The following is a 22,140-nucleotide window of genomic DNA, read 5'->3' as shown; positions in this document are numbered from 1 at the left end:
TTTTGTTTGTTTAGTAGTGTAGACAAGGCTTTAGTGATAGCTTTCACAATAGTACTTAATAGTTTTTCTTGGTAATTACGTCATCCATTCAATAGCAATAACAAACGCAAGATTAGGTTTATAAATTGGATGTAGAAGAAATTATAATTTGCAAAAGCAATACAACATCGTCAATGATTTGTAAAATTAGCATTTATAAAGTATTTTATTACAGTGAATATGACATAAAATGGATAATATGAATACATATTATGCTACATGATGTTAGTGGTTGGTCATAAATAATTTATTTAAAATAACATTTTGATACTCTGGTTACAAATAGAGGTGAATATTTTGTGACATTAAACCCTATGTAGGAGTACATATTTTGTGACATTAAACCCAATGTAGTACTAGTAGGAGTGCATATTTGTCTCAATCCCCCAATTCCACATTAACATTAATAAATAGTGACTCCACTGATATGCTTGCATTAGACTCATCTTACCTGTTTCAGTTTTTGTGTTTTTTTGGTAATTGTTCAGCGTTAGAAGTTTACAGTGATTTCTCTTTTCTACAACAATATACCAGTTATTTTTCATATATTATTTGTATTTTCAATTCAATTTTTTTTTTTAGAGTCTCTGGTCCATATAATATTGTTATTATTTATTTATATTGAGCAACATCTTCAGTCCCAGAGGGCCCAGTTATGATCAGTGGCTGTGATGTACTAGTACCGGGTAACCCCCTACTCGTCTCAAAAAATGAACTAGATATGTACACTGGACCTACGGTTTATAGTCCTTATCCGAGAAGACTCATTCTACCGCCAGAACCACAGTCTTTCTGGAAAATAAATAAATTGAATTGATAGTTTAATAGCCAAGTTGTCAGTGGCTTAAAAGTTGGCATTTGTTGATCACAGTTGATCTTGAAAAAATATACCTCACTGCTCCAAGTGGCTTCTGATTAAAATGTGTCATAGTAACATCACTCTACTACTTTTAAAATCTACACATTTTACTTTGAACAACCTAAGAAATGCTAGATTTATTCATCACTTGCATTCGGTGTGATGTTAAATTACTATAATCTTGTTAGATGCAATCGTAAATGCATGTGACGTATTAAATGTAAAAATTACTTTGTTTTCTAAACAAATTAAAGTCAAGGACACAGCTAAGTGTAGATGTCTTAGGTCTGAATCCTTACTAAATGATATAAATAGTCTAACGTACAATTCTGTATTTAATGTTTATTCATAGGCATAATAAGGCTTTTTTGATGTAGGGGCCTATGTTTAATATAAATGTAAAATATAAGACTACATAGCAGAGATTGTTTGAAAAGTCTTGATTTGAAACTAAAGCTTGGTTCCCACTAAGACGCAATGCAGAGATGTATTAGAGATTCTAGTTAGGTAGGTAGCCTACTGTAGGTTGGTTGGTAGGTAGGTACTGTAGGTTGGTTGGTAGGTACTGTAGGTTGGTTGGTAGGTACTGTAGGTTGGTTGGTAGGTACTGTAGGTTGGTTGGTAGGTACTGTAGGTTGGTTGGTAGGTTGGTTGGTAGGTATGTTGATAGGTATGTTGATAGGTTAGTTGGCAGGTACTGTAGGTTGGTATGTTGGTTGGCCAACATAATTATTAATAACTTCTGATTAGGAGAGTAGTATGTGAGAAACTTAAAGGTAGGTAGGTACTGTTGGTTGGTTGGTATGTTGATAGGTTGGCCAACGAGTCAAAATAATAATAAGTTCTGTTTAGGGAAGTAGAACATGAGAGACTTCTTGGCAAAATGAGTCAAAATTATAATAATATTCTTCTCATTCTTCTTAGCACTGTTAACATTGAAGGACAATTGAAGTAACACAATACAAATGTACACATTTATAATACCAACATACAATAATATATTAAGATAGTTACAGTAGTTAAGATTGCACATGTTTTTACAATAGTATTCAATACTCCTTTAGTATGTTTAGTATGGTATAAAAATTGATATAAACAACACAATATATGAACGTTTGGGTAGAAAATAGTGTATGAAGTTATGTGTAGGTGTCTACACATATCAAAGAGTGTTTGCATTGACTAGGCATGTTTGTCTATTACTGGTACAGTTTAATAATACAAAATAATATTAATCATTCTTACGTCGTCTTACACTGAAAGAATTATTTGTGTGAATATGTACTATCTAATGAATAGTGCTAAGTAGGCAATGTTAATTGAATTGCATATTACATACATGAAATCTGACAACACTAAAGAAATATACAGTCACCTCATTTGTGAAAATTGTAATTTAAATTACTAATTTTACTGAATTACTGTGCTGCGAGAAACCTTTTTCTCAGGATATACTAAGTTGTTGCTTAAAAGTTTAATTTTGTTGAGAAATAAATTTATTCTTGAAATAATGATATACCTAAATTACAATCCTGTTATATTTAATTTTATATAACACCTATATAAATTCCTTTCATATGATATGAAGATTGTGGGTCACATGGCATGCAATGGTACAAACTATTGAATGGTTGTTCAATACTTCGCCTTGTTGAAATATAATCATCATTCACTCACCTCATGCCATTATTTGTAGCATTACACTCATAAAAGTTCATTATTTGAATATTTATTTTTAGTTGCATATTAATTATTATGCCACCAAAATGATCCAAATATCTGATAATAATATCTAATAGAAGTTAGACTGTGGCAACAGGGTATGTTAACATATAATGCAATTGCTTTTAGGAATCTTAAATTAATAGATAGAAATGCATACAGTGTTTGCTAAAATATTTACAAATATTACATATTGCATATTTATAAAAGTACAAAATGTCAGTCTCATGTTTACTCTTTGCAGTTTTAAAAAAGAAAATTAATTTGGATAGAACGCTAAAACAACAAAAATAATCAACCTTGATTACCAGTGATTAAGGTATAAGGAGGGCATTAAAACACAAAATGTTAATTTACTTTCAGAAGTACTCATTCATCAAATCTCATTCATCAAATCTCTTTCTATAATATTAAGTCTTGTTTTACCTTTATTCTGTATTATACTGTTATTTATATTGTACATGCTTTTTGTATTAATAAAAGTTGAAATAAAAGCATATATTAAATTTTAATCACTGTTTAAAAATCCTTTTTAAAAATGTGATAATACCATATTTATAGAATTTAATACTTCGTTTTTCTGTGCTAATGTTATATGGATTGTTTGACCAAGACTTCAGATGTCTTAATTTAAATTCAAACAATGTAAATTGACTGGTAGGACGTTTTTTTTTTTTTTTTTAGTTCTCATATTACATTTTCAGATTTCTTAAGTTCAAACATTGTAAAGGGACTGGTAGTATGTCTTTCTGTGTGTTTAAGTATACAACTGATACTAACTCTTAAACAGGTGAAGGGGCTGGTAGAATGTCTTTCTGCGTGTTTAAGTCAGTGTTTGCTCGTGGCATATTAATTGCATGGCCAAGCATTAAAGTTTGTTTTTGAGGCCATTTATGATTTGGACTTGGTAACAACATTACAACAGTGTTATCTTGAAATAGTTCTAAGCTTGCAGTCTCATACCGACTAAAATCTCGCAGATAAAATATAAATCCAAGTGCAATGTATACTAAAACCTCTGGTATTTCAAATATTATCGTTCTGACCCACGTGTACTGTGAAAGAAAAGAGCCGATTGTGATGATCACTGCGTAAGTTATTGTGTATAGCGCCACCAATTGTCGTAGTCGCGTGTAGATTCTAAGTTTCTTTAGTAAAGGAGCTTCGGGGCTGTTGCCTTCAAAGTATATCTCCTTAATTGAGACCAGATGTCTTGTGATTGTTATCTGGCGCTGTAAGATTTCAATGCTTTCAGAAGACCATTTCAAAGCGCGATAGATTGTAAAGATAATGCAAGAAATAGCAAATGCCTACAAACGTAAAGAAAAAAAAACATTAATACAGTAGTACCATGGAGAAACTAACTTATTCATAATGTAATTGAAAGCATTGGTAGACTAACAGTTATAGAACATTAATTTAGATTCAATATTTAAAGGGACAACATGCTTATTGCAAATTAGAGAGAGAGTATCCAGCATTTTATAAACTTACCAAAAAATATGTATTTGCATAAACGACACACAGCTCGGAAGCAACATAGAAGAAGAACGTAACTGAAACGTAATTAATAGATTATGTTAAATCATTAAAATGAATGTGGAAAATCGTAGAGCATCATGGGAAATCCTTTTGAAATAGTAAAGTAAAACCTTCAAGCTCTGTCTACACTATTAAACAAGTTTGACAAAAAATGTATGGTAGTGATATGACATCATCATGTCCATATATGGGCACATCACATTTTGATAGTGTAGACAGAGCTTTAAGTCTAAATTTAATTATGATTTATTCCTCTATTAGTATTACATAGTTGCATTTAACACACTGCCATAGGTTTTTTTAATAGCCTATTTCTATAGCACACCCAATAATGATATGTCTCAAATTATGATACATAGTAAAACTTACTTGGAATGAGTGCGGAACGACACTGTTTGATATATGGCCTCATGACGCACCAACCTTCAGCGGCCATCATTATGCTTATAAATAGTAAAAGGTCTTCTATACTTGAAATCAAATAAAGGCATACTACTATTGGCCGTCTTTCTATTCCTGTTTAAAAGAATGATTTTAAAAATTATATTCAAATAAAAATTATATTGTAATATTGAAATGTAACTATTAATAATTATATTTTCATATTGTAACATACAATATAATTATTTTGTAATTACAATGTACAATATAATGATATTAACCTATTATTATTAGAAAAATGATATAAGATATCATTATTATATTATAAGAATGACTCATTACAATATTGAAACATTACAGGTATATATTGGCATATTCAAGCATTAGAAAAATGATATATTGTAAGTTATATTTAAACGTTTAAAAAATATTGTAATTTTAAAAAACATAATAATATAATTGAATTGAAACATTAGAAAAATAATATTGTAAATATTAAAATTGGCATACTTTACACTACTCAAGGAAAAATTTCATTTTAACATTTTCTTTAGCAATATTGCTAATCAAACTGATTTTTTAGTCGAGAAACATAGTTTTGTATTGTATTTTTTGCTACACAATATCAGAAATGTGTAGCAATATTAAGGATGTTTTGTATAGGCTTTTTGCTATGCTACACTGGCGAAATTATTCCTTGCTAACTAGACAATTCTGCACTGTTAGATGTTGGCATATTGTGTACTAAATAGGTCCAAATGATATTGTATTGTAATGCATTAGATGTTGGCATACTGTGTACTATATAGGTCCAAATGATATTGTATTGTAATGCATTAGATGTTGCCATACTGTGTGCTATATAGGTCCAAATGATATTGTATTGTAATGCATTAGATGTTGGCATACTGTGTACTATATAGGTCCAAATGATATTGTATTGTAATGCATTATATGTTGGCATACTGTGTACTAAATAGGTCCAAATGATATTGTATTGTAATGCATTAGATGTTGGCATACTGTGTACTAAATAGGTCCAAATGATATTGTATTGTAATGCATTAGATGTTGGCATACTGTGTACTATATAGGTCCAAATGATATTGTATTGTAATGCATTAGATGTTGGCATACTGTGTACTAAATAGGTCCAAATGATATTGTATTGTAATGCATTAGATGTTGCCATACTGTGTACTAAATAGGTCAAAATGATATTGTATTGTAATGCATTAGATGTTGGCATACTGTGTACTAAATAGGTCAAAATGATATTGTATTGTAATGCATTAGATGTTGGCATACTGTGTACTAAATAGGTCCAAATGATATTGTATTGTAATGCATTAGATGTTGGCATACTGTGTACTAAATAGGTCCAAATGATATTGTATTGTAATGCATTAGATGTTGGCATACTGTGTACTAAATAGGTCCAAATGATATTGTATTGTAATGCATTAGATGTTGGCATACTGTGTACTAAATAGGTCCAAATGATATTGTATTGTAATGCATTAGATGTTGGCATACTGTGTACTATATAGGTCCAAATGATATTGTATTGTAATGCATTATATGTTGGCATACTGTGTACTAAATAGGTCCAAATGATATTGTATTGTAATGCATTAGATGTTGGCATACTGTGTACTATATAGGTCCAAATGATATTGTATTGTAATGCATTAGATGTTGGCATACTGTGTACTAAATAGGTCCAAATGATATTGTATTGTAATGCATTAGATGTTGGCATACTGTGTACTATATAGGTCCAAATGATATTGTATTGTAATGCATTAGATGTTGGCATACTGTGTACTAAATAGGTCCAAATGATATTGTATTGTAATGCATTAGATGTTGCCATACTGTGTACTAAATAGGTCAAAATGATATTGTATTGTAATGCATTAGATGTTGGCATACTGTGTACTAAATAGGTCAAAATGATATTGTATTGTAATGCATTAGATGTTGGCATACTGTGTACTAAATAGGTCCAAATGATATTGTATTGTAATGCATTAGATGTTGGCATACTGTGTACTAAATAGGTCCAAATGATATTGTATTGTAATGCATTAGATGTTGGCATACTGTGTACTAAATAGGTCCAAATGATATTGTATTGTAATGCATTAGATGTTGGCATACTGTGTACTAAATAGGTCCAAATGATATTGTATTGTAATGCATTAGATGTTGGCATACTGTGTACTATATAGGTCCAAATGATATTGTATTGTAATGCATTATATGTTGGCATACTGTGTACTAAATAGGTCCAAATGATATTGTATTGTAATGTATTAGATGTTGGCATACTGTGTACTATATAGGTCCAAATGATATTGTATTGTAATGCATTAGATGTTGGCATACTGTGTACTAAATAGGTCCAAATGATATTGTATTGTAATGCATTAGATGTTGGCATACTGTGTACTAAATAGGTCCAAATGATATTGTATTGTAATGCATTAGATGTTGGCATACTGTGTACTAAATAGGTCCAAATGATATTGTATTGTAATGCATTAGATGTTGGCATACTGTGTACTAAATAGGTCCAAATGATATTGTAATGTAATGCATTAGATGTTGGCATACTGTGTACTAAATAGGTCCAAATGATATTGTATTGTAATGCATTAGATGTTGGCATACTGTGTACTATATAGGTCCAAATGATATTGTATTGTAATACATTAGATGTTGGCATGTACACTATGTACTAGGTCCACTTTGAAGTTTCAATAGGAAATGATAAACTCTAGGTAATGAATGTGATCAGCATTTGTAAATTATCTTATTATTTTCGTGATTATCAAGTAATTTTGGTTAACTCTGTCATGATGATGTTTTAATGAAGCTATCTAACTAAGTAAAGTAACCTTTATTATTTCCGTTAATTTGCGTTAAATTATTGAAATACTTGATTAACTTTCCTCATGTGTAAACTATAGTATTTAATCTTGATATCATTTGTATTTTCATTCAGTTTTCTTAATATTGCTTTTGGGTTGTTTTTACTAATTAGATAAAACCCCTATTAAACACCTGGGACCCAAAAAAAGTGTCCCCTTAGTGTCCACTGAATAGGGGTTGGCTGTGATGTTAATAAGTGTCCACTGAATAGGGGTTTGCTAAATTTTTAAAACATATATTTTTCCTTGTTCGTGTGTCATGGGAAAGTGTCTGCATAATAGGGTTTGTCTTGTTGTCCCAAAGGAGGGGTTCAGTTCTGCTGAAAAATAATCAGTTGACTTTATGAGATATACAGACTTTTACATAGTGTTATTATTAGGTCTATTTTTGCATATTTTAAAGCCAATAGGCATATTTGAAATATGAGTTTCAATTTCATCTATAATTTTCTTTAAAAATAGAATTCTATGGACTGAGGAGACAGGATGTCTTTAGACAACGTCTTTTGTTTAACATTCTGTCAACTGACGTTAAAACTGAGGAATAATATAACGCTGGAATTGTTGTAATAACGTCACGCTCATGAGTTATACCTTAACAGTCGTACGGTCATTACTCCCTTCCTCATTATTTCATCATTTTCGCAGAATACATCACAAATGATTATGTGTATTTTGTGAAAATGTTTGATTGTGTGAATAGATTTTATGGGAAGATAGAATCTGCTAAACTGCCCAGCAATAAATGCTGGAATGTGTAATGAGAAAACAGTGATAGAAAAAGAAAATTATGGAATATGATATTTGTAGCAAAATTCATTATTTAACAGTGACATCCAGTAGGATAAAGAAAAGTTATTCAATTTATTTCAAAAAAATTCCTCCAAAAAATCAATATAAAAACAATGAATGAATAATAGTTGAATTAAAATAACAAGAAAAGGAGGCTGGGTATTTTATGCATTTGAAAGTAAAATATTCTTTATTTCTTTTTTGTTGTGTGTTTTGTTTGTTTAGTAGATGAATGAAAAGAAACTAACAATAAAAAAAGAAGAAAAAACCAATTAAACTGTTTTTAGACAATTACCTGTTGAATCCATATAACGCCAGTAAATCATTTCTATAACTAGATTAGTGAGCTTAAATGTAGGTGCAACAAACATGAACTTGTGTAGGCTGTTGGAGTACTGTTAAAAAAATTAAGGATTTCATATTAATATAAAGTACACTGTTTGTAACCAAGCTGATTGGCTAAAGGTCAATGAACATTAAGTGCATGATACTGGAACAATACTTAGTATTACAGTATTTCAACATTACAATGAACATTTTTTTAAGGTCTGTCCACACTATAAAACTAGTTTGACAAAAAAAGTGTGATGTGCCCAAATATGGTGATTACTCTATTTGCCCAAATATGGTAGTGATATGACATCATCATGTCCATATATGGGCACATCGCATTTTTTTGTCACAAGTTTGATAGTGTAGACAGAGCTACAGTATGTTAGTAACAGATTTTTATCAACAAAAACAAAAAAAAACTGTCATGGGAATTATAGATCAGTAAGTACTTAAGTTGTTGCCTTTCAGCAGTTAGTAAGTCATCTCAAGTCCTTTAATTCTATCCATCAGTTAAATATCAAATCAATAACAGCATATATTAAAGCAAGACATTATACTTTAAACCGACAGATGAAACTGAACTTTGTATCGCATACTATGAACATAGTCTAGTAATTCATACATTCTGTATTTTGGAAAGACGAATTTAGATCATAAAGAAAAAATGAGTACCAACAACAAAATTGGCTTTAAAAAACATTATTGTATAAGAAAGTTTTTTGGATAGACAATTCCATTATCAAGAAAAACATGAGTGCAGACAACAAAATTTAACAAGAAACAAAAATGCAATGCATTACGTCTTATACTGTACAATCCAAAAAAAAGACTAATTTTGTTTTCTGTAATATTGGCTTTAAAAAACATATTGTATGAGTCAGTTTGGTAAATAAAGAATTTTATAAATTATTGAACACCCAAACTTTTGCATATATTAACATATATCAACATATATTAACATTATGAGAATAGTGGAGTTGTGGCTTGGTGGTTATAATCACATTTCAGGATTTTTTCTGGACAAAATTACAACTCCACTCTCAAAGTCTTGTAATAAGACGTTTGTCCTGTGAACCTCTGAGGGTCCTTAATGATCAGCAATTGCTGGATGGATCACCCTCATTAAACATGGTTTTAAAAAAAATAAATTATGAGATTATTACTTGATACTACTATTGTCTGTTAAGATGTCTCTAATTAAACTTCTGTCATTGATGTCAAAGGTTAATCATGCCTATTATTTTTGGACATTATTCTCATTGAATACTAAATAGCTTACATTACATCAAGAATTTAATACAGAAACAGCAAGATAGATCTTTTGTTTAAAGGTCATTAGGTACAGGTCTGTGTAGGTCTGTAGATGAATAGCGGAATTATCTCAAACAATTAAATTATTCATATAATTTGCCAACTTATATAACTATGCATGTTCAGGGTAGTGCAGTATGTTACTCCAGGCTGTTACACTGCGTACAGGTACGTGCAGTGGTGTTATGGCTATGAGCGCTAACTGGCTAAACCCAGGGTCCCCGGAGCTTATGGGGGCCCTGAGAAGTGCCCAGAGGAAAAAACAGGCATTAAAATATGTCAAAAAGGCTAAAAATGCTTTGAGGCCTCCTGTGTTTACCCCGGAATACAGTACTGTACATTGTGCGCGTAGAAAACATATTTGTTCTATTAGGGACACTTTCATGCGACACGAACAATATTTCTACGGCCAACCCGTAACACTTTGTTGATCCCTTAATATGTCCCCTACTGCCAACCCGTAACACTTTGTTAATCCCTCAATATGTCCCCTACTACCAACCCGTAACACTTTGTTGATCCCTCAATATGTCCCCTACTGCCAACCCGTAACACTTTGTTGATCCCTCAATATGTCCCCTACTGCCAACCCGTAACACTTTGTTGATCCCTCAATATGTCCCCTACGGCCAACCCGTAACACTTTGTTGATCCCTCAATATGTCCCCTACTGCCAACCCGTAACACTTTGTTGATCCCTCAATATGTCCCCTACTGCCAACCCGTAACACTTTGTTGATCCCTCAATATGTCCCCTACGGCCAACCCGTAACACTTTGTTGATCCCTCAATATGTCCCCTACTGCCAACCCGTAACACTTTGTTGATCCCTCAATATGTCCCCTACTGCCAACCCGTAACACTTTGTTGATCCCTCAATATGTCCCCTACTGCCAACCCGTAACACTTTGTTGATCTCTCAATATGTCCCCTACTGCCAACCCGTAACACTTTGTTGATCCCTCAATATGTCCCCTACTGCCAACCCGTAACACTTTGTTGATCCCTCAATATGTCCCCTACTGCCAACCCGTAACACTTTGTTGATCCCTCAATATGTCCCCTACTGCCAACCCGTAACACTTTGTTGATCCCTCAATATGTCCCCTACTGCCAACCCGTAACACTTTGTTGATCCCTCAATATGTCCCCTACTGCCAACCCGTAACACTTTGTTGATCCCTCAATATGTCCCCTACTGCCAACCCGTAACACTTTGTTGATCCCTCAATATGTCCCCTACTGCCAACCCGTAACACTTTGTTGATCCCTCAATATGTCCCCTACTGCCAACCCGCAACACTTTGTTGATCCCTCAATATGTCCCCTACTGCCAACCCGCAACACTTTGTTGATCCCTCAATATGTCCCCTACTGCCAACCCGCAACACTTTGTTGATCCCTCAATATGTCCCCTACGGCCAACCCGTAACACTTTGTTGATCCCTCAATATGTCCCCTACTGCCAACCCGTAACACTTTGTTGATCCCTCAATATGTCCCCTACTGCCAACCCGTAACACTTTGTTGATCCCTCAATATGTCCCCTACTGCCAACCCGTAACACTTTGTTGATCCCTCAATATGTCCCCTACGGCCAACCCGTAACACTTTGTTGATCCCTCAATATGTCCCCTACTGCCAACCCGTAACACTTTGTTGATCCCTCAATATGTCCCCTACTGCCAACCCGTAACACTTTGTTGATCCCTCAATATGTCCCCTTAATAGAGTTTCTACTGTTGTACGTGTGGACGACATTTGATATAATTTGCGAAAACCAAATTAAGGCAAAATGTAAAAATAAAATAAATAAATCTGAAATTATCTTTAAAAAAAGAAGTACTGTAATGTAATATTAATATTAAATAATATGAAACCAGTACACAAAATTTAAGGAAAATTTAGGAAGCCTAGATGCATAAATGTGACCAAACCATGTTTGACTATACTCACATGAGGTTCTCCACAGTATATGAAGATGCTGATGAATAGTACTTTTGATTTTGCAATTACTATTTTAACCATTTCAAAAACCTATCTGTTTATTTCTGACTTACTTAATGTACAAAATATTTAATGTGCAGCCATAAACATTGTAAGGCATACTGTAATATCGATAATTTCTAGCAATTTATCAGTCTTGAGCTAAGAACACGCTGCTGACACATTCCATATTTTATGTTAATAAACACAGCGATACAAAAAACAAATGTTTGGTAATTTTTGATTTTTTGCAATACAGCTCCGAGAGCTTGGCTATAAAAATACAGTAACAGTACGGTAATTCAAAATATAATGAAGATGATAATTTTTTTTTAAACACATTTTTGTTTTAAAACTTAAAACTATGTATAAAACCATTATGTCTAAGCCCTGTCTACATTATCAAAATGTATACGACAACATTTGATGTGCCCATATATGGACATGATGATGTCACATCACTACCATATTTGGGCACATCACACCTTTTTTGTCAAACTAGTTTATAGTGTAGACAGAGCTTTAACTTCACATCAAAACTAACAATTCTAATACAGTATAAATTTAATAAATAGGCTAATTTGTATATTATTTTTTGCTTTTTAAATTCAGTAACTATATTTTTTTAGAACCATTTATTTGTTAGCTACACATCAAAGCTATAAATGGATATTATTATCACGGTCTTATGTTAAGCTGGATAGCTTATGATTTATGTTGAGTATTTTCTCAATTGCATTAATTGTAGCCTATCCTACCATCACTTTACAATCTAGATTATTCTGCTGCTATGAATAAAACATCTATAACTTGTTCAAAATATCTCCTGTGCGTGTATTAAGCTATTACAAGAACATGCTCCTGGCTTGTGTCATGTTTTATGTCAAGTTATTGATTGATGCCAATTAATAATAATACTCTCAAATTAATAATTTTATAATATGGTTTTCATCAAATTGCTTCAAAGCATTAAATTACTTAATCAATAAAAGGTATTTACCTGTTAAAATTTAACTAGACATTTTTATAAACATGTATTCAAGAGTGTGTGGGTTGTTTCTGCTGCATAACGCCGAATAAACCGTTTAGATTTAAAATATAATTTTTATATCGACGGCATTCCTGATAAATTTGTGCTCCAATATAACCGTTTAAATCAGTGGGTGGTTGTCGATGGAAATCGTTAGCATTAACCAAAATACAATTGGCTCTGGCGGTCAATTCAAACGTTACTGCAGTGCAGTTGACGTTGCAGCTACAAAGCCGTTCTAACACCGAATCGATTGGGGGTTTTAACCGTTATTTTGAGACTGCCATTTATTTGGTTATTGACAATTTATCCTGTTTCTGCTGCCAAGAAAGGTTAATTCGCTTATTTTGTCACAGCATCCACAGGAGCTTGATAAAGTCACTTTGTTTTCTAAAATGTTTTTGAAACGCACTAGCTGAGTTTAAACAAGATACAATATAACTTTATTGTCAAATAGTTCGTCAATGAAAGATTTGAAATTGGTTTTCTATGTACAGTTAGAGTAACTGCCTACCTTGTATGCTTATGTACAGTTACAGTAACTGCCTACCTTGTATGCTTATGTACAGTTACAGTAACTGCCTACCTTGTATGCTTATGTACAGTTACAGTAACTGCCTACCTTGTATGCTTATGTACAGTTACAGTAACTGCCTACCTTGTATGCTTATGTACAGTTACAGTGCCTACCTTGTATGCTTATCTCCGCTTAAGCATAGAATCATAGTTACATCAACGATAAGTACATACATATCAGTTAACTTATAACTCTGAAACTCTGATAGTGTTCATCTGGTGTTATACTGTACTTTAACTGTGACAGGCAAGCAGTTCCCATCAGGAAATGTTTAATCAGCATATTTTTGTTTGCCATTTGACACAGAGCAAGCTAAACCACAATGAATGTAATAATAGATTGAAATTTAATTTAAAACATTAATTTAAAAGAGCGTGTTTTCAATGGTAATTAAATTTGAAAGATATCAAACGCAATTAATAGATATTAAATTTATGACTCATTTAAAATTAATATTCAATACTGCAATCGTAGCTTCCCATGATTATTATTTCTTGGGGAGATTTTTGTTTCCGTAACTGAACAACTCAGTATATAAAGCAGGTCTTGAATAATGAGTATGACACTCAGTTCCTGTGTAAGGCTTTGAATTGCAATAAAAACATCCCATGACTCCAGTGCATGCAATGCATTATTTGTGTAAATACCCTCCTATCATTTCCTTTCATTTACATGTGATACATGTGACTAACAACTGTTTGACTAACACTAATTTGAAAGACAGTGCATGTTAATGTATTTATCATTCCTCAAACAAAGGAGAAAATAAAAATCTAAAACTCTGAAAAGAAAGAGTGTTGCTCAATGCTTCAAGAACGGACAAAGGAGAAAATTAAAATCTTGAACTCATAAGGCATAACCAAGGCCGTAGTGAGAGGTTAAAAACAGACGAGGCAAAGATGCTTTAAATATAATTATTAAATGAATGATGATCTCTGCTAGGGAATTGAGGTGGGTAGTGAAAATGAATGATGATCTCTGCTAGGGAATTGAGGTGGGTAGTGAAAATGAATGATGATCTCTGCTAGGGAATTGAGGTGGGTAGTGAAAATGATTATTGATTGAAAAGTTGCTTACTTCGTTGAAAATAGTCCAGTTGATAATCCAACAAACCATAAGAATGACCCATATCATTACCAGTATCTTGTAAATGATTGGTTCAGGGATCTCGTCCATACTTAGGTGACTGTTCTTGTTCATTGTGGTCAGCCGTGACTACATACAATAAAACAAAAAAAAACATTTTCATATTAACAGCACTGTGCATTTTTTTTTTCTTCAAGTTAAGTATCAGATCCAGGATTTTGAAATAAGGGAGGGGGGGGGGGGGTATGCACGGCTTAAAAATGGTGAAATTAAGGGAAAAGCTTAATTGGATGTCCTATCTTTTGCATTACAATTTGTGGTTGGGGAAGGGGGAGGGGGGGGGGCTTTGGTATACAAATCTAGACAATTCCAAAAACTAATTTGGTATTTTTTATCAATAAGAAGATAGTTCTAAAATATTTCTTCACTTTTACTGTTGAAATTAATTTAAAAAAATATTATTTGCATTTTTTATGGAAGATTAAACTCAAATGTTTTAATTTTATATACCTTATACTGTCCTACAGTATTACACATTTTTTTAAACTTAGATTGACTCATTAAATTTCCTTCAGTTGATTGTTAAAGGAATGAGAGGATTTGTGTGTGTGCAAAGACAGTATCTTATTAACTATATGATATCAAGCACTGTTCAGGGAATTGAATGCTTTTAATTTGGTCATGTGTTCAAACAACTGTCATCTCAGCATTTAGATTGTGTGCCCGAATATGGTAGTGATATGCCCAAATATGGTTGTGATATCATTATGTCCATATATGGGCACATCAAATTTTTTCACATAATGTTTGATAGTGTAGACAGAGCTTTAGATAGTGTGTACATAATATTTGTCAATAATGCAGAATGATACGATACTAACACTAACAGAACGTATCACCGCCGAATGCTGGCAATAATGCAGAATGATACAATACTAACACTAACAGAACGTATCACCGCCGAATGCTGGCAATGATGCAGAATGATACGATACTAACACTAACAGAACGTATCACCGCCGAATGCTGGCAATGTTTGCAATTTTAAAAATCATTAATACTTGTTAAGCTAATGTGAATGCTAGTCTTCAACAAATGTCATGTGATCTGAATAATGTAGACGACCTACTTTTAAGTCACATGGTTCAATTACAGGTTATAGTCTGAATGCACTGTGAAAGACCAGAGTAAATTAATAACTTTATTTGGATTGATGCTTTTGTAACAGCGGCACAAACCAATAGGTTTACAAATTAAAGGTAAAATAATAATAATTTAAATTAAAAATTAAAACTTATAATAGCACTGGTATCCCCCACCACCATGTGGAGCTCATGGCACTTTGTGCATCAACAACGTGCGAGTACATCAGCAAATAGCGACCTCTTCAGGTTGGTCTTAAAAATAGCTAAACATTGTTATAGTTTTCATCGATTATTATTATTATTTAGAAATACAATTAACATTAGTTTGAATATTTCAATGCTGCATGTGATATGGACTTTAAATTAAATTCTTTGATTCATGCAATGCTACTGTTAACAGCTGCAGGTTCATTTTGCTTAATGTTTCATAAATCCTATCAAATAGAATGTAGTTGAAAGGAGACAGATTATTATAAACATCGCAGCAAAGAAAATATTATTGTATTAAATTTTAATAAAAGAAATGCGTCAATGAAAGTTAATTATCAAATGTGAAGTCATTTATTTCCACGATTCCTTAACTTTGACGCATTTTTGTAAAAACATTGTGAAAATAACTCCTTTATAAATATGAGTACATTCGTGATTAGTAGTAATCCGTACAGTTTTGTTTATTTTTAATTTATTTATGTAATTTTACTTTCTATGGATCAGAGATTCCGAAATAAAAGATCAAATGAATGTATACTATTTTAGTTTTAAAACTAAGATTGAAAATAGTTGCCACTCACTTATCACTTCTGTTTAATTCTGAAATGCTTTAAGATTCAAAACTGTACATACTGTAGGAAATGGACCCAACTACTACATAATGATTTATAAAGCTCTGTTTATACTATCAAACTTATGTGACAAAAAAAGGAGTGACGTGCCCATGCATGGACATGATGAAAACTTGTGTGGACAGAGCTTCAGTACAGTACAGTACTTTTCATACCTTGTTTGTAATCGAATGCAAATATTTATTCGTCGTGAGGTAATATGGACTTCAAATTATGGGATTAAAATGCTTGACAGCATTATCATGTAAATCCTTTTAATCTAGTTGTATTTTTTTTATCCCTAAATTCACTGACATAACAGCTTTTATTTTATTGTTCATAGATCTTCATGATTTTGAATACTCTGAACTGAATACCATTGATATTGAACTGAGTACTATTGAACTGAGTACTATTGAACTGAATACTATTGAACTTGCTACATGATCAGTGCTTTTTACAGGTCAGTGTTCTCTAATAGGATTCTAATAAACTTAAATAGAAACTACGTCAAATATGTACGATACTTTACATTCGATTAACAGATGTAGGTTGCAGTTTCCCCAAATATTGCAAAATTTAAGAAGTATAATGAGGTACTTAGCTCGTAAATCACTATGTTGTTCAACAATATATTTGTTATGATGAAGTACTGTAATTTAATAGTGGATTCCTTCAAATCACATTAAAAGTTTGCCAACAGTATAAATTTACTGTAGTTTGACAAAATAAATGTGCCCAAAAATGGAAGTAATTTGCCCAAATATGGTAGTGATATGACATCATCACGTCCATATATGGGCACATTTTTGATAGTTGTAGACAGAGCTTAACAAAAGTTGTATTTTATTTTATTTCAGCAAAGAATTTGTTTACAATATTTCTTATAATTTTAATATGGTAGAAATGCTATGAAATATAATAACAGTTGTATAGTAAAAACCAACAAAATAAATTTAAGGCACAAATGTGTTCCTGTGACGGTACAGTATACTGTTGTGGTGCGACACATTACAGTAAATGTATTGTAATAATTAGTTAGTAGACTGTAGTGGATAGGATCATTGATCAATTCCGTACCCTTGGGCTGTTTGTCCAGCTGCCATTTATCTCTTTGTTGCTTATAGAAGTAGACTTTATAAGATTAAATAATTTGTCTGTTACATTAAATATTAATGTTATGTATTTTCTGAACATTAAATGCCTCGAAAATAACATGTTTTGAAAAAATATTAATTTATGAAGTACTGTGTACATACTAATTCCTACTCTGCAATTTATACATGAAATGTCATGTGATGACTTATAAATTATTATTAAAGTTATGGTATATTTATTCTACAGTACTAATGTTTAATGTCACCTTCGTTAAGTTTAACCGCGCATTAAATTTAATCTGATTTGAAATGTGGATTTGAAACATTGATATCAACATTAAAAAGCCTTACCCGACAGATTGTAGTCGGAGTTACAAGAACTCCGGATAGTTTTGGTTTAACTGGCGGACATATCAGTGTCATGATAAGAAAGTTGCGTTGCCGAGAAAACGTATGATTCAAGTAGAAAGAGCCGGGATCGTCTGCAGCCTGTTGAACTTTCATATGCAAGCAAGGCAAACCGTCCAGCGTGTTTGGTTCAACTTCTCCTAGTTGGTGACACATTCCTATCAGCATATCATTGTTCCATTTTGATACCTTTTTATCAAATAAATGTAATAAACAATTTCTATTGATATACATAATATATTAATCCACAAAATGAAAGCTTAATATTTTGATTGACAATACAGTGTTAACTGAGTCACTCACAGCATAGAGATAATTATCTCTATGGTCACTGTGTGCAATATCAGCCGCCATACTTGCCAAAAACAAACCATCCCTCTAGGCAATGGTGTGTAAAGACTATACTTCTTAAAGCTGACCTAACCCTTGTACTCAATATGAGATGATGGTGAGCAGGGCCATAGCCAGCATGAGAAATTTGTAATTCCCAGCATAGATTGTCATATTTTATATAATCATTTTATTTAAAGCATGTTTTCAACCTCACGCTATGGCCTTGGTGAGTAAATTATAAAGTTATGAATGTAGGCATTCATAACCAGCGGCCGAAATAATCATACACTGAATTTCAGTGATCATTGTAATTTTGGTGAAATTAGTCATATTTTATCATTCTTAAGCTGTAACTATTAATAGATTGTGTACTGTAGGATTATGATATAATTTTACTGTCTAACTATAACATTTTAAAGTCAGTGATTCAACAAAGATTTTAAATGTCAATAACCTGTGTTTCATATTGAAAATATAATAAAAACTGACGACAAACTAAATGAAGTAACCAACTTAGTAACCAACTTAGTAACCAACTTAGTAACCAACTTAGTAACCAACTTAGTAACCAACTTAGGTGAAAAAACACTGACGACCTGTCAAACGTACATTTTGTTTGACCTTTAGCAAATTAATTTGATCTCGTAATAAATGTATATTGACATTTATTTCAACTGGTAGTTTATGGGATGATAATATCGTACTTAGTGTAAAGTAAGTACAAAGTACCTATCTAATTTGAATGATTTCTGGACTGATGTGGGATTAGAATGATCCATCTAGGTTTTTAAACTTAAATTGGATTCCAGTTGAAACATTTATAGCTAACAACCCCAGCCCCAGGAGGCTGTGATTCATGTATTTAATGTTTCGTATAGTTAATTACTGTAACCACATCCTACGTTGAGATAGACAATTACAAAATGTATGCTTAATAACATTTAGTTAGGATAAAGACATAAGCTACAAGTACACTACAGTAATACAGTCTTACTAAAAATGATAATATAATATTATCACATGTCATAAAGAAATCATAAATGCATCAAAACAATAATCATCAACTCTTAAACACTTACCTCCCTCCTGTCACCATAGCTACATGCTAATAAGTAGACATCAGTATAAACATTAAAATGATCATTCTGTCAAAAAGAGAATGTTAACATTAATGTTGTATTAACATACAATGATGAATGCATTGATTCAAATCAGATGCAATCAATTCTTGAATTGTACTGTATCATTCCATTTTTACCTACGGTAATTGCTTTTTAAATCATAAAGTATAGATCATAAGACTGGATTTAATACAGTATAACATCCCTTTTATCCAATTTGAATTTTAAGTAAACTAAAGTAAAATAGATACATTTTATATTATTGTTAATAACGTATTCCAGCAGAATTGACAAAAAAATGTACTGTATTGCTGATACTAATAGTCTCAATCACAATGGATCAAAGTATGTTCTCTCGGTTTTCAAAACAAATCGGCGTTTCGACATCTCAAAAAGATATATTATGTTGTATGCATGGGCAAAGTCACATGGCTCACGGATGATACCACTATCTTGGAGGGGTTTACTTTTCAAATTATGTTCTCCTCTCAGAGGGAAAAGGCCTTGGTTGGTTTATCCAGGTAAGCTTTGCATGAATAGAATTTTAAACTTTAAAGTCTCACGAAGGGTAAAGTTACGTAAAATTACAACAATAGTGCTGGTTGATTGGTTGATTGTAATAATGTACAACTTTATAGTCTCACGAAGGGTAAAGTTACGTTACATTACAACAATAGTGCTGGTTGATTGGTTGATTGTAATAATGTACAACTTTATAGTCTCACGAAGGGTAAAGTTACGTAACATTACAACAATAGTGCTGGTTGATTGGTTGATTGTAATCATGTAATGTAATGTTAATTAAAACAAGAAAATAAATTAAAGACAAGACATACCGGAAATTGTACAATGTTGCAACAAATTGATTGACATTACTGTAGATGTAATGATCACTAATTTATAAATACTCATGTCTTGTTGAGAATATTATTAAGACTAATTAGTATTATAATTGGCTACATCTATTAATATTTTACTACTAAAAAAGCTGTAGTAGAACAAACGTTTAATTATCTAATTACTGTACCAACACATGTGACAGCTAAATTACTGTAATTAGTACAGTTGAATATTTAAGTCCTAATTGCAGTGGTGACCTCATACTGCAAGGTCAAATGTGTTTTAAAACATTTATGTGCAGGAAACCAAGTCAAATGTATGCTCAGCTGTTATTTTGTACTGGTGGAAGGAAGTCTTATCAAAGGAAACAGAATGTGATCATTAAAGATTTTTTCAAACACTGTACCTGCACAATATATTATCACTCAAAAACCTTTTTGACAGTCAGTCATAAATCTCCTAAAGCACAGCATTACAGGATTTAAACAATTCTTCGACAAGTAAATTTATTAAATCATTATTTAGTAGGCCCTGTGTAGGAAGGTCTCTGAGTAAATTTAATTAAATAACAAGAAATAATAAACAATAATTCATTATTTAGTAGGATTCTTGCACTGAATAACTATAGGAAAAATTACATTTACTTTGTTTACTTTCATTTTAAAGTTATTTATAAAACTATTTGTCTGGGCACTAGGTTTATACAATCATAATTTCAAGAGATTAAGCTGACGTCTTGGTGGGCGTATCCAATTGTGTTTCCAGGCGATTAACCTGGGACATTTGTAGCCTCTAGCTAGGCTCTTCTAGATCTACTAGCTACCAACCTTGTTGGCCTAGGCCTACGTCGACTAGGCTATACTTAAGTTAGCCTAGCAAATCAACGTATTAATATTTAATAGTAATCATGCTTACCTTGGTCGGGCACGTTAGTTGGAAAAATAAACTAGAATCGGAGCCAAAACTGAAACTTCGGCCCATCGCTAGGATCAAAGACGGAACATTGTACACAGAAATTGAAACGTCCTTGTCAACAATTCGTCCAAACACCGGTTCACAAAACTTTAACTGTATGATCAAAACTAACGTAATTACACGTAGTATTTGTCTAGGCCTATATGATTTAATGTTTTCTACAGTATCCATGACTTTTGCATACTTGACACTTAAACTAAAATTTAAAATACAACCGATCAGCTGTAACAGTTTTTTAAACAACACAGCTTCTTTTTTGTTTGTTTGGTATACCGTATGTAAATTGGCATTTAAATCGGCCCTGATTGGGCTATTCTATTGCATAAAGTTGCTGTGCGTATATGAATGTTTTACTTTTTAATTTTTTCCTGCCAACTACTATAGTTATTATATTCATATTTGATACAATTTCAAATAAACATTTATTTATTGTCTTCAAATTAATTTTTTAAACAAAATAATGCAATTCGAATGTATCCTGAATTGTATATTTTATCCGTTCAAAATGGATTATTCTAACGTTTTTGTTTCCCGGAAGTGAATACGATTGTAGATAGATGGCGCTGTTTGTTTACTTTATTGGAAGGACAATTTATGTTTTTGTAAGTGAGTTGTAGGTGATATATGGCAACTAGGATAGACCCTCATCATTTAAAAAATTGCATAATAAATAAATTATAAATGTATTGGTCCAGCTTAAATATTTGACATAAAAATAAATATAGGGAAAATATAAAATACGAAATAGCTTTTTATAGCTGGGAAGATTTTTAAGTGTTTAAATTTAATATTTTAAATTGTTTTAA

General features: G+C 32.0%; 2 protein-coding genes across 5 annotated transcripts in view; one reads left to right on the top strand and one right to left on the bottom strand.

The window, feature by feature from the left end:
* LOC140047448 (pseudouridylate synthase TRUB1-like) overlaps positions 1-22,140 on the top strand; it is a 39,025-nt gene that overhangs the window by 15,776 nt on the left and 1,109 nt on the right. Inside the window, exon 7 of one of the 3 annotated variants that reach the window (XM_072092484.1) lies at positions 16,904-17,023. In XM_072092484.1, the coding sequence (XP_071948585.1) occupies positions 16,904-17,007 (104 nt within the window). In that variant the 3' untranslated portion in view covers positions 17,008-17,023. Of the gene's footprint in view, positions 1-7,941; positions 8,447-16,903; positions 17,024-22,140 lie in introns of those variants that run through there. The other 2 variants (XM_072092482.1, XM_072092483.1) reach the window with 2 other exon arrangements.
* LOC140047446 (uncharacterized) lies at positions 1,797-21,568 on the bottom strand. Of its 2 annotated transcripts, XM_072092477.1 has the most exons (8): positions 21,275-21,568; positions 19,478-19,543; positions 18,009-18,254; positions 14,586-14,723; positions 8,567-8,666; positions 4,532-4,678; positions 4,115-4,176; positions 1,797-3,930 (listed from the first exon to the last, which is right to left on the bottom strand). In XM_072092477.1, the coding sequence occupies exons 1-8, from the start codon at positions 21,503-21,505 to the stop codon at positions 3,403-3,405; spliced, it is 1,518 nt and encodes a 505-aa protein (XP_071948578.1). In that variant the 5' UTR covers positions 21,506-21,568; the 3' UTR covers positions 1,797-3,402. The 2 variants fall into 2 exon arrangements, with proteins under 2 accessions (XP_071948578.1, XP_071948579.1); XM_072092478.1 differs by lacking the exon at positions 19,478-19,543 and having other exon boundaries at positions 1,798-3,930.

Source organism: Antedon mediterranea, chromosome 4, assembly GCF_964355755.1.
Source record: "Antedon mediterranea chromosome 4, ecAntMedi1.1, whole genome shotgun sequence".
Lineage (NCBI taxonomy): Eukaryota > Metazoa > Echinodermata > Crinoidea > Comatulida > Antedonidae > Antedon > Antedon mediterranea.
The sequence above is the reverse complement of the archived record's forward strand: the minus strand, read 5'-3'. Positions and strand labels throughout refer to the sequence as shown.

Excerpts from the sequence above, each read along its gene's own strand:
- LOC140047446 (XM_072092477.1), bottom strand. The coding sequence starts at position 21,505 with ATGGATACTGTAGAAAACATTAAATCATATAGGCCTAGACAAATACTA. Across the intron at positions 18,255-19,477 it reads GCTATGGTGACAGGAGGGAG|GTATCAAAATGGAACAATGA; the intron begins GTAAGTGTTTAA and ends TTTGATAAAAAG. Across the intron at positions 3,931-4,114 it reads ATGCAAATACATATTTTTTG|GCATTTGCTATTTCTTGCAT; the intron begins GTAAGTTTATAA and ends TTACGTTTGTAG.